Source organism: Eleutherodactylus coqui, chromosome 1 (assembly GCF_035609145.1).
Source record: "Eleutherodactylus coqui strain aEleCoq1 chromosome 1, aEleCoq1.hap1, whole genome shotgun sequence".
Lineage (NCBI taxonomy): Eukaryota > Metazoa > Chordata > Amphibia > Anura > Eleutherodactylidae > Eleutherodactylus > Eleutherodactylus coqui.
Window position 1 is genome coordinate 181,760,135 of NC_089837.1, and position 14,274 is coordinate 181,774,408.

Consider the following 14,274-nt stretch of genomic DNA (forward strand, 5'->3'; position numbering starts at 1 on the left):
ACACATGTGCAATTAACCCATGGCAGTCTATTATTTCAATTACCAAAACCTGTCCATCCTGCAGGAACTTGTCTTGGATGTTATATATATGCATAATATATTAAATGATATATAGAAACGAACATTCATGTATTATATGCTCCACTCAATAACATAAAATGTGAAATCTATACATCATCATTGCAGAAGCAAAAATAAAAATAAAAATAAGAATAAGAATAAGAATAAACCTTCTGACATCAACATAGAAATAAAACACAAATTATTGGTATATAGTAATGCAGGCAGCAACACATTATAATTAGAGATGAGCGAACGTGTCCGTTACGGACACATCCGCACCCGGACACCGGCTTTAGCGAACACTGCAGTGTTCGCGCGTAAGTGTCCGGGGGCCGCCGGGGGGCGGGGAGATGCGCGGCGGCGCGGGCGGCAGTAGCGGGGAACAGGGGGGAGCCCTCTCTCTCTCCCTCTCCCCCCCACTCCCCGCCGCACCCCCCCGCGCTGCCACGGCGGCCCCCGAACTTTTTCGCCCGAACACCGAGGTGTTCGCAAAGTTCGGTGTTCGGGCGAAAAAGGGGCGGGGCCGAACGTGTTCGCTCATCTCTAATTATAATTAATGACAGTACATCATACATTACTGATAAAGTGGAATTATGTTGGAATTAATATCCATTTTTTGATGAACAATATTTACTGCAACTAATAAATGTATAAAAGGTCTGTTTTATAATTCATTCCTTTCGGGAATCTTGTGTTTAAGTTTAATATCCAAAACGCTTCCCTTTTAAACACTTTATCCGGGTTAATTGTTCCTTTCTTTTTGTTTATGACTTTTTCAATACCACAGAATGAGAAACTATTTAAATTTCCTTTGTGTTTCTCACAAAAGTGTTTTACCGCACCTGAACTATTCACATTATCCTTTTTAATGTCACGGATATGTTCGTTGATTCGCGTCTTCAACTTCCGTGTAGTGCAACCTATGTAGTTCAAATTACACTCTCTGCAATGAATCATATAAACTACATTAATAGTGTTGCAGTTAATAAAATTGTAAATTTTATACTCTCTATTGCCATCGCTATCAGAAAAGGTTTTTCTCTTATCCACTAAGTGACAGACAGTACATCTAGGATTACCGCAGCGGAAAAAACCCTGAAATTTCATCCATTGCGGTTTTTCCTTTTTGGAAGAAAAAGTACTAGGTGCTATTAGATCTCCCAAGTTTTTACTTCTTTTTGCAACACATTTAATTCCTTCCTTTAATATCTTATCAACAGTGTCATCCTGTCTTAAAACAGGCAAAAATTTGAAAAATATTTTTTTAATTTCATAAAAATTTCTGCTATATGCCGTCGAGAAAACCATTCCCTTGTTAATATTCCCTTTTTTCTTTGTACATTTATCCTTAAGTAATTCTTCCCTATTGATTGTTTCTATTTTGGTACATGCCCTGACTCACACCCCCTTCACACCCACTGCAGGCCGGCCGCGCGGAGCCAATCAGGGGGCAGGTCTGACTCACACCCCCTTCACACCCACTGCAAGGCCGGCCGCACGGAACTCCGGCTGCCGGGAGTAGGTAAGTATATATATATTTTTTATTTTAACACTTTTCTGGATGAATTGCAGGGAAGGGCTTATATATTCAAGCCCTTCCCGACAATTCATCCCACACTCGCCCGCAGCGCATTGCTTTCAATGGAGCGGGCTGTATTGCCGGCTCAATTGAATGCAATGCGCTGGACAGCTCCGGCCCATTTCTAATGAAACGCGGCTAGGAGCAGATTTTCGGGTGATTTTCGGGCACCGGTCACGCGATTTGCGGATGCGCATCCGTCATGCGATCCGCAAATCGCACGAAAAAACGCCCGTCTGACTAAGGCCTTAGGAAACATGTTCCACAACTATTTTAAAAGGAGTGGTTTGTCCCTCTCAGACCTCTTTAGCAATATCTAAGAGACCTAGGGGGACACCTTCTATACAGTAATTCAAAAAGTAAAAAAAAAACATGGATTACTATAGCAAACAACAGATATGGTAGTAGGAAATCCCAATCTTTTCCATCCCTGTCAACCACCTTTATTAGCATTTGCTTTTAAGTTTATTTGACTCTTTTTAATAGCGGACCTGTCTGAGGATGGTAAATAGACAAACATAATTGCTGTACCTTAAGTAATCGGCAAAGCTCCTTCATCACTCTAGACATGATAGGGGCCCCCTGGTCACTGAGAATCTCTTTGAGGAAACCCACGCGGCTAAACACCAGGACTAATGGGCCTTTTACTTTGGTAACACCTTACCAGACATTTGGCATAACTGCATGTTCCTGAGGTGTTGCTAGGCCTCCAACGTCTTCCTCAAAACTTAGAATTGTTAACCTTCCTGGCTTCCTTGTATCCCTGCACAATCTTACTGTGGGTGCCCAGGATCTTGGTCTTGTGTGGACCAGAGGCCAAATGCTGAGTAGGTCCCAGCAGGCCTTCAGCCGCTAAATACCATTCCAAGAGATCCACTAACTGATTATCCATTTTATGGTCTCCATGGCTGACCCACCTTTTTAGCGGTAGCGGAAGTGTTCTCTGGTGTCAACCGAGGACACTTCTTTGTGTGATTTCAGGTGCTAACAGGATTTCCAGTTGAAACCATTTTTTGTCAGATGGATTAGGTGATACATTTGTGTTTGGGCTGCTTTGTTTGACAGGTAGGTCCATTGGTGAACCCTCTGGGCTCTAACCGCTACCATCACCCGTAACTGAACCATAACCTTAGCTTTCAGTGTAACATAGTTCTAAGCTGAGTCCAGCCTAACTGCATCAACAAAAGAAGTCCAGTTAAGAGTCGCACAGCATTTTTTCAACAAGTTGACAGCTCCCACAGCTTTGGCTGTCTGCAACTCCGGGGCAGAGTTCCTTGCTTTTCAACATCCATCCCCTGGATCTTCTTATTAATTACCTTTCAGGTGAATCTGTTCCCTGCTATTTCACAAAATGACTGGACTCTTTGAGAAATATACCTCCCAACCTGTACTACTCCGGTTATCCTGTCATAGTGCACATATTAGAGGAAGATGCTCTCTAATTCAATCTTTCAATAATAAATACAGCCAACGTATATCCTCTTTTCCCTACTATGATAGTCCTTAACATTTAATGCAACAATCCCTTCCCCTTTATCAGTTCCTTTGATAATAATATCTTTATTAATAGCTTTACGTTCATATTTTGAAATATTGTCTATATCTTTCCTGAATTTGTTATAGATACTAACATTAGTGCCCAAAAACGTAAAATTGGAAAGGACCATGGAGTTAAACGTCTTAATCCAATCACTCCTGCTTTTCATATGGTGAAAAATATTCTTAGGTCTCAAATCCATCCTGATTAGATTGAGGCAAATCTCCCTCATCAAACTATTTACATGGGCATCCTCATCTATTGTCAATCCTTCTGTTTTTATACTGTATTGGATTGATAAACCTTTTTTTAACAACATACCTTTCAATAGTCAATGTCCAGATAAATTGATTTAAACCTACAAAATGTACAAAAAAATCAAATAAGTTTAGATTATTACAAGCCCTTTACTTAGGAAATCAATATCTTTCGCTTTCAATGTATACAAAGACAAATTAGAGATGCCTTGTGCTGTAAATTTTTTAAATTCCTTTGGCCTATATCTGAAGTTATGGCAGTGATGGTTTGGATTCAGTTGTAGGGAAGAGAAAAAGTATGTTATTTCTAATGAGGAGCTGTCACGTATCCTGACCTTTTGTTTAAACACTTGCATTCCTCATGAAATAACACTGCGAAGTGTCTTTTTTTTATAACTTTGCTTTATGCCATTTCTCTATTATTGCTATTAGAAATTTAGGATTAAATTAACAGCTGGGCATTACCTATTCCTCTTGTCAAAGGGGCATGTTCTTGTACAATGTAACAGCTCTGAATGGACAGTCGCAGACTGTGACACCTAATCGGTAACACCCAGTTCTGAATTTATTCAGACATTTTCAGTAGGAAAAATAATGCAAAAACACAACACAGAGATAGAAGATAAGATTCTCCAGAATTATTGTATTACGGGGAATAAAATTATTTACTAACGCAGACATGTCAGGTGAGGTGACAGGATTTCTTTATTCTCTTGGGGCACTTAATCTGGAGATGGGGGAAAGTTTGAACACTGTTTAGAACAGGAGGTGCAGCAGGGGATACTTGCTTAAAGTCTAAGTCAATGTAGGAAACACTAATCTGTTGGGGCTGATAATATCCTTTACTATCCTTTTCACCTTGGTCATCAACATCAAACCTATTGATGTTATCAAACCGCACATCACTCAGTTCCTGCCTACTGTTTGTCATTATGGATAAGCTTGCATTGGTATTCAACAACAGTCATTCATACTGTTCCTATTGGATTCACTTTCCACTGCATCAACTATGTCACCTCCAATTATCTCTTTTACAGAATCATTTATAACTTTGGTCTTTAAGTCTCTTTTAGATTTAGCTTAGAATTTCTATCATTACACATACTATACATTTCATATTATTGTTTCCAGTTATTTTCTACATTTTGAACTATAGAAAATTCTGCATCTGTCCCTCAGTCTTTGTTTTCCTTTTTTTTTAATAAAAAAACTGAAGCAAACTGGACCCCTAGAGAGCAATACATTTTTTGCTTTCAGTTTGGGTTCAGTTTGACTGTTCTATTCGTTTTCAGCTTTCCTGAACGAAAAAAGCACCCATTCCAAAAATAGCACCTTTCAGTTATTTTTTTGCATTAAAGCCAATGATAGAGGGAAGGAAACTGAAGAGCTTCTGCCCGCCTGCAGTGTTGAAGGGATCCTTTTTATCAGTACACTGCAAAGCAAAACAAGAGATGACCTCAGAGAGACAAAAGGGAAGGAGGAGAGGGAAGAAAATAAAAGGGAAGTAAAGCCTGAAAAAGAAGAGGGGGAGGGAGAGGCCCAGCCTCCACCCACCAGGCAGGAGTGTGTATTGTTTGCATTGTGCTGGATTGGAGGAAGAGCTCCAGCAGACCGCCCAGAGTGAAACTTGTGGAGTGTGCAAAGACCTGCATATCCAATAATCAGCTACTCTACCCCTAAAATGGTCTTTGCATGCAAACATCAGTTGTGTTTCAGTTTGTAATCAGTCCACATTCAGTTAAAAACTAATCAGTTTTAAAAGGACTCCTAAAGCAGGTGTAAAACCACTCTTATATCCCCTTTTGGTTATACCAATCCTCCTCTCCCTAGACTTATGCCTACCTTTGTTCAAATTTAGACTTCTTATTATAATTGTAGGCTGAGTTGGCATTGCTATTTACATTGCTCATAGAACAATTGACAACCATTAGGTGGGACTCACTCCCATAATCCCAACACATTTTAGTGGCAAAGGCAAAAACCCATTTTCACCCCTATTGGTCATGGACAATTTTGCTCAGTTATGTCTATCTAAGGATTCCCATTTCCTTGTTGATCTTGGAAACAAGTATAAAATAATTCCTATCCATACAAATATGATATACATATATTGTTGATCATCTTCTGCAAATGAATTTTTCGCTGTCCCTTTAGCATATTCAATATTAATTTAACAGGGAGAAAGAGGCTTGCCAGGTGTACAAGGGTCTTCAGGAGAGCCAGGGCTACCTGGAACAGTCACAGAAGGTCCCCAGGTAAGTCCGTATATATCTGTATGCTGCAAATAAATAACAATAATAGTAAAGTGATGGACAGTGCATTTTTTTCAGACATTCTAATATATAGTTAATTGATTCTATCACTTTAGCTTTTATCAGAACTTGATAATAATCCAAAATGCTCTGATTAAGGGTGCAGTCAGACAAGCAATTTTTAATTCACACATGTATAGGCACGGGAAAAATAATCACACATCGCGTGTAGAAAAAATTGCATTTGCACTCACATGTCCTATCTTTTGCATTCTTCGATTTTTTAGCACATGTAAAAATTGGACATGTAACCACTTTCATCGGTTTCACTTTCATTGATTTTAAAATGTGCCTTTACATGTGTGAAAAAAATCACTCTTCTGACTGAACCCTAAAAACATTTGTTTGAGTTGAAATTATTTTGATTGTGCCCAGAATCATTTTAGTACCAAGAAGTAAAATCGTGTAATTCTGCTTTGTTCATTGCATTCTGTGAAAATTGAAAATACTGAGGGTTATTGGGTGAAATGAGTACATTACATATTTCAGTTTAGTATTTACATTCCCAAGAGTTCTCTGCAGTTTAACTTCCGACATGCTCCAGGCATTTTCAAGTAGTTATACTTCTAGGCTTTCTTGTCTATCTGTACTAGCTTTGAACACATTTCTCTCTTCTCTTAAGTAAATGTTTTGTTGCTACCCACTGACCTAATACTGGATGTTCGTCCCAGTCATAGAATAGAATTTGCTTAATATTTATTCAAAATCTTTTTAAATTGCTTTCACTTTGTGTGACCTATCAAAACTATCCGACTAGATTTTAGCATACATATTTTAATCAGACACAGACAATCATGTTTCTTTATACTATGGCATTACCGAGATCTAAGAGCACTTTATCCATTAATTAGTATTTCGTAAAAGTAGACATTTTGCTTGTGTGGCTAAAAGCTGAATTCAATTACAGAAATGCTTTTTAGAAGACTTCATGTAAATATATTTACTAATTTGCATTTGTGCTTTATCTATTTAAAGTGTATTTTCACTTTTGACGTTTACCTCAAAACTTTATTCATTTTTCGGAAAGAATTCATCAATGATTCTCTTGATTTACCTTTTGGGTTGGAATTTTGTTTTTCAAGCTAAAAAAATATACTTCACTTCATGCTGTAATAGAGTTAAATAATAAAATTCTGGCTGTCTGCAGCTTCCACTAATGGGAGCTTAGGAACTCACAGATTGACTACTGAGTTCAATGGGAAATGTACAGTAGGTTGGCCCAAAAACTCAACTTTCAACTACAAAGTAAGACATCCTCTAATTTTTCTCCTTTTAACAAATTACCAATTTACACAGATGACCAAGAAGTCTGCTCTCCAGTCCTTAAGGACTGACTGACAAGTATCTGTGTCATCATTTTTAATATTTTCATATAATTGGAGGTATTTTTGTAGGAACAGCACAAATGTGTAGATTGTCAGGACAAATGCCCTTGTCAGTACGTAATGTTTTAAAATATAGTGGTTGTTAAAACTTTACCCATACATTACTATTAGCAGATGTAACAAATTGGAAAGGTGTATTGCTGTATATCTGCCACTTTATTTTTTGCCATATCTCTATGGGCCACCCTAATGTACAGTATAAATGAGTATGCATTGATCTCCACCTAGAGGCACTATTTAGAACAAAATCTCTGAATGAAGCAAGCAGAGGGATTGATGCAATATAACGAGGGACATTGTGACGGCTTTCATGTTCCTATCCCCACAGAACACATAGACTTCTTATTATGCTGGCTCTGACATTAGAAAAATGTATTTAACTTTAATCAGCTACAGTATACACTAAACGCTTGAACATATGTAACGCTTAAGTGTTGAATAAGTTGTAATTCCAGATTTTCTTATTGTTTTTTATTCAAAGGGCCCAATTGGACCACAAGGAATGCCAGGTATACAGGTAAATATTATACCTTAAATATGGTGAATAGCAAAAATAGTGTGGTACTGTGTTAACTAGAAAAAGTTAACATTGCATGAACTTTTTTTATAAACATATTTTTTTAAATAACATGCAAAAATATTAATAAAGTTGTAGTCAATTTTTGTACAAACTCTGTCTGTATCATTAGCAACAGTAAAGTTAGTTCATTAGAGTTCAAAGAGTGGTATTGGTGTTGGGCATAAGTAGAGTCGAATGCAATAGTTTATGTGTAAGAAGGGGATAGAAGTTTGGGATATAATATTTTGGTGTATGCAGAGGAATATATTTCAAAAGCAGCTAAACATGTAGGCAAAATCGTAATGGAATGAGAACAGAGGTTTTAACAGTTACACATCTGTTTTACCTAGACTATTTATCTAGACCTTTCAATATCAGCAAGAGCACTCTTCAAGGGTGTTCATTATCTCCATAATATTTAATCCCATAATGGAATCCCGTTTAGGTCAACACGTGAGAGAGTCACCTACTGTAACATCACCGGTATTGTGGCTGATGGTAAAAAAAATATAAAATAGCATGACATGAGCATAACTATTTCTTCTCTGGGTACCTCTTCAAGATTTACTCCACCATTTTGGTGAGGCATCATAATATGTAGTAAGTGCTTTCAAATCACTGATCTTGGACTTTGGAGTGTCCCTAGAAACAAGGACTAGGCTTAAATTAACCTTCCTTTTTATGTGGCCAGATGGTGAACATCCATACCTTGGCACCACCCTTACAAGCCCTATTTCCAAATTATATGCCATTAACTTCACCAAACTTATAGAGAAAGACATTTATATGAATGAAAACTACCTATTTCTTGGCTTGGATACATTGCAAACACCAAATTTGAGGATCAAAATTATGTTGGTATCCTGATCAAGAAGACAAGGAATCTTAGAGTTAAGGGATTGAGTCTTGAGCCTCTTTGATGGAGGTATTGATGAATGGCTATTGCACTTTAAAACTGGATGAGAATTGAAGGGTGTCCAGAGTTCATCCTGGATATGATATAGCTGCATGCAAGTGCAGAATGAGGGCCTTAGAGGTATAAAGACTGGCACCTACCTCACTTCAGGACATTGTGATGAAAACCTGATTGGTAGGCCTGAGGCAGGTCATCAGGTCCCACAGTTTGGCGACTCAGTGTCAAAGAGTCTCCAGACCACCTAGAAAATATCTGGGGCATAGTGCGGGAAAGTGGAGCTATGGGTGGTGTAGGTGTAGGATATCCTTGTACTTCTAGCCATGGGGCCAGCAATATTAGTCCATTCTGGAGGTATAGCGTGGGCTGCAATCCAGCACCTCTTACATAGCACCCAAAAAGCACCTCAGCAAGCAGCAATTGGACCATGGGAGTGAGTCCTAAGATGTCTGCAGACTTCAGATTGTGAATATAGAGCACAGATGGCATTATATCTGTAGATATGTGAGTAGAACAATAAACACTTGAGTCCGGTTGACTACACTATGGCCACAACCCCTAATATATGTAATTATACTATTTAACAATATGCTGACATGGCATTAGAGTACGTACATTTTATTTCTATTCAATAACTGTTCAGTGTTTCATGCATAACTTAGAGGAATGCAAAATGTTTTAGCAAATTACCCTTGTTATATTTCTATTTGAATTATATTTTATCAGATTTTATGCTGAACATTATTATACTGAGCACATGATTAGACTGAGATGTGTAATATATGGATATCTTTTTTAGGGTCCACAGGGTCTTCCAGGATTGCCAGGCCCTCCAGGCACACAAGTGAGTAGAAGGCAATTTGTAAAGTTCTGATTCAATTTGATTAGAGATGAGCGAGCGTACTCTCTTAGGCAAACTACTCGAGTGAGTAGTGCCTTATGCGAGTACCTATTTGCGGGGGGCGGGGGAGCGCGGGGAGGAACGGGGGGGGAGATCTCTCTCTCACCCCCCCCCCCCCCCCGCTCCTCCCTGCTCACTCCTGCAACTCACCGCTCTCCCCCGCCGGCATCCGAATCTTTAGAGACGAGCGGGCAGGTACTCGCATAAGGCACTACTCGATCAAGTAGTTTGCCTTAGCGAGTACGCTCACTCATCTCTAAATTTGATCAATTCAGACTAAACTGGCCTCCTAGCAAGAAAATCTACTTCTAATAACATAGAAAAACTATTTTGGAGTCTTCCAGCAGAAATGATTTGTAGTTTGTGGTCTCGCTTGATGTGTCAGGGCATTTACCCATGTTGGGTAGAGCTACTGTAAATGTCTCCCATAAAAAAAATACCTCCCGAACTCTCTTGGGTAATGCTGCTTTAATGTCACCTGATGGCCAGGGTTAAGGTAAATATTGATGCTAGGTAGGACTGCCCACTGTTTGCTGATTAACTGGGGCTCATCGAATATGAAATTGTTCCATAGGCTGGTACAGTAACATTTTGCTGCTTTTAGGGATAAGACTATTCTTTCACTAAGGCTTTTTAATTGATAAAGTGCAGTTTATGGCACCTGTCAGCCACTGAGGGCAGCGTAAAGTAGTGACAGAGTCAGTGATTCCAGCAGTAAGTCCCTTGTATGGTGAAATGAAACCCATTATAAGAATATACAGCTTGTTCTTTCAGGTCCCAGTGAGAGATGAGTCACACTTATTCATCAAGCACTGCTAGCCCTACCCACTCTCTGTGATTGACAGTTTTCTATCCATTCATCTTTTCACATTCCGCAGTTCTAGTATCCTCACTTTCCAAAAATCCTATCTTTTTGATTTTTCAGGTGACATATCTACATAACGATTTGTTTTTTGCAAGACGAGTTGTAATTTTCAATGGTACCATCAACGTTTAACAACGAGTTTGTTATAATTGGAGAAGAAACTATACCTGCAGAAAATTTGTTTTACAATTTCCTGCGCTGCTCGCTAACGTATGCGGTCCGGTCGGTGGGCTGAAACATCTCTTCTGTCCAGAGCATATGCCATAAATTTGTCCATCACCGTTACATGCAATATGTGTTCTCACGCATGCACCGAAAATCTGCATAGCTGTCTGTGTCTATAGGCGCATGCGCTGCTCTGCAAACTTCTGGCGCATGTGTGAGATATCAAATCGCATAAAGCAGAGATTGCAAAAACACCAGCCAAAAGAGACAGTCCAGCCCACCCACTGCACAAGACTTTTCTGTAGGTATGCTTTCTTCTACAAACAGAAGAAACTCAGTGTTAGGACTACTTCAGACGGGCGTTTTGGGGCGCCTATTTGTGCACAAAAAAATTGCAAGCACCAAACACATAGAATAGAATCCATCTCCTTTTTTGTGTATGCATTTCTCACACGCGCAAAAAGATAGCACCTGCAATATTTTTGTGTGCCTTTGCGCACTAAAGAGTTCCTATAAAAATTAATGAGAGGTGTGCAAATGTGTGGACAATGCGGGCATAGGTGTGCAATTCTGTGAAAAAAAGAACACACCTGGAACTCATTAGGCTAAATATTCATTTACGGCTAATTCCACATGGGCAATCTTTTCGCGGCACTATTGCATCTTTGTTCCCGCGATTTTTGAGCATTGGTGGTGCTTTTTAAAAAAAAAAATCTTGCATTGCTGCCACCCGCAATACAATCACATGATAAAAACCTGTGATTTTTTTTATCGCAAAAGTCAGTAGGACTTTTTAATGTTAAAATCACATTGCAGCGCAAGTTTGTTGTGTTGCGATGTGATAAACAAGGAGGCTCCATAGGAAAACATGGCAGATAAAAAAAATCGCACATTGTAGAAGGATGGAGCATGCCATGATTTTTTTTCCTCTCAACACCACATCAGTGAAAACATCACAGATAGGAAGGAAACCTTTGTAGATCATTGGTTTCATAATGTGCTTTTTTACCGACTTTCGCATCACACGAAAATTGTGTGATTTTTTTCACCCGTGTGAAACCACCCTAGATCGGTGCATGTTCATCTTCCACGCACAAATGAACATGCCCTGCATGCGCAAAAGGTGCAGTAAAATGCACCAATGCAAACGCAAAAAAGCCTTGTACGTAGTGCAAATACGTTGCACTGAGGCGTGCAGAAAGACGCATATGCCTGTGTGAAGGAGCCTTTAGAAACAGTTGCTGCTGTAGGTGGCTTAGTAGGCTTGAAAGTGCTGACAGGCTCCCTTAAAAATAATGTAATAACTCGTTACTGAAACATACTTTAAAATAAGGTAAATTTCAACAATTATTTTTTATGATCTTTATAATGATTTTAAGTAAACTCTTAATGGTGATACAATGCAACATTCATTAGTATTAGGTATGCAATACATTGCACTATATCAATAAGTTTAGTGTATTATTAATGGATGGAAGAAATAAGAATAGCAATATCATGACTTGTTTGCCTTCTCTTTTACCTGTAGGGTGTCCCAGGCAGAGATGGCCGACCAGGACTCCCAGGTCCTCCAGGTGACCCAGTATGTGAAAGGATGTACATTGTTGCTGTGATCAATATTCCCATTCTTAAACTGAACAATAATCCATTTAATCATTTACTAATTTATAATCCTATAGTTAACATCAGAGGCGTAACTTGGAGATTCAGGGCCCCAATGCAAAATCTGTAACAGGACCCCCCAACTATAATGCTTTATTCATACTACTAGGCTACCTATATATAGAAGAGAGGCCTTATGGGCCCCTAAAGGTCCTGGGCCCAGGTGCAACTGCATCAACTATAGTTACGCCCCTGGTTAACATGGATATGAGGACTAGTACCTCTGATTTCGGCTTGAGTGCTACAGTGGTAAATGTTGGTAGATATAAGGAGGATTTAGATGGTTTAGAAAGCTTCAACTTTATTTAGGGGCGGACATTACAAAGTAAATCACACGGTTTAGCCTCTCAGGACTGAATGCTGAATAACCTTGTATAACTTTGAGCATACTATTCACAGCCAGTGTTTCGTAATCATCATGTAGTGCGTTAAGAAAATGAATGTATGCTGTTTTATTCCCCATACTTTTCTAAACAATTTCCATAACAAAATTCTAAAATGAGTACATTTCAATTCGAATGGAATTTATGGTTTTTCTCTTTTTTTTTGCATCTTTTTTGTACATTTCATAATCATTGTTATTGTATCTGTAGATTGCTCTTCCACTTCTCGGTGATATAGGAGCGATTCTTAAGGTACAGTATCATTTTATGTACATTATTTGATGTGTTCTCATAAATATTAATGATCCAAGCCATAACAGAAGTGAATATGTAGGAAAATATATTTATTAGTAATTCCACTGTGTGGATGCCATAATCATCACTAGCAGATTATGATGTGGCAAATCCTTGCACAGCGATGGAGGCCCAGCTTGACCTTTGCTATGAGGCCCCTTTCTTATATGTTCTGTACGTAAAAGAAATCACAAGAGTTTTTTAAAAAGAAAACTTTATTTAAAGTCAGTATTATTATTTTGGAAAAAGTCCAGTCAGGTACCTAAATCCAAACCGCTATGATATTCCGAGACTGGCAAGGCCCTTTTATAGCGGGAATCTGATCAATTATCGTTTATTGTAAATGCATGCTCCAACTAAACGACAAATGAGAATTTGTTTGCTTTTCATTCTTCATTCAGTCTCTCCATGCAGAAAACTGAACGAGGGATCGGCCCATGTAAACAAGCAGTCATTCCTGTGAATAGAGTGGGGCCAGAACGTTCCCCAACCCGCTCCACCTCTATTCACTAGTGATGTCCATTCTTGTATAAAAGTACAAGAAGGATTATGTCACTTGGATGACTTGTGGTATAAATTGAGTCAGCAGCACCAATGTAAACCCCAATCCAGGTCAGGCTAGTAGATGCAATAGCCAGAGTACTCAGGAAACTGAATCCCACCCCTGGAAAATAGCCAATATGGCCAAAACGTCCCCATTTTTGTATGTGATGGGAGAGTAAAACTTTTCTATGGGTTTGCATCCCATGTAAAAGTACCCTTACTATGACAGAACTCCCGGAAAGTGTCCTTCTATTCTAAAATCCAGCTTATGTCTACAATATAATTTAGCAATTGTCCTCAGAACAGGCAAGTACATGATAGACTCTTTTACCAGGCTATTAGTTGTAGTTCCACTTCTTACAGCTATGTCAGCAATTCAACATTTCAAGGCAGCAGAAAAGGAACACAAATTTAGAATGTATGCCACAGCCAGCGAGGAACTATTTCACTTCACTTAACTTCATATTGGACAATTTGACAATATATACACCTTGTGTTTAGCAATGAATAAAAGCCAGTTCAGCTATTACTGTATCGATCTATCAAGGTTAATACAGCAACTCACATCACTCTAGTTTTTGGTCTGAATGAAATAATTGCCAGACAACCAGATCCATGTGTACCTTAGGCACAATAAAACAGTCTTGTAGCCAACATCAGATAGATACAGAGATTTACTGACTCAGGTAATTCATTACAATACGTACTCCTCAGAATAATTGTTTTATTAGTATTTCTAACGATCTGCTTTAGAGATATCCTAGATGTTTTAAATACACACTGTGGAAACCATATTGATGCATATTCTGGAATTAAAGGTCCCAGTTTAATCCTTATATTACTATTGAACAAATGT

At 38.6% G+C, this 14,274-nt stretch overlaps 1 protein-coding gene across 7 annotated transcripts in view; it reads left to right on the plus strand.

Moving 5' to 3' along the window:
* Positions 1-14,274, plus strand: part of COL19A1 (collagen type XIX alpha 1 chain) — an 859,492-nt gene that overhangs the window by 617,419 nt on the left and 227,799 nt on the right. For all 7 annotated transcript variants that reach the window (XM_066604267.1, XM_066604321.1, XM_066604301.1 and 4 more), the window contains 5 exons: positions 5,614-5,691; positions 7,615-7,650; positions 9,405-9,449; positions 12,065-12,118; positions 12,792-12,833. In XM_066604267.1, the coding sequence (XP_066460364.1) occupies positions 5,614-5,691; positions 7,615-7,650; positions 9,405-9,449; positions 12,065-12,118; positions 12,792-12,833 (255 nt within the window). The remainder of the gene's footprint in view (positions 1-5,613; positions 5,692-7,614; positions 7,651-9,404; positions 9,450-12,064; positions 12,119-12,791; positions 12,834-14,274) is intronic.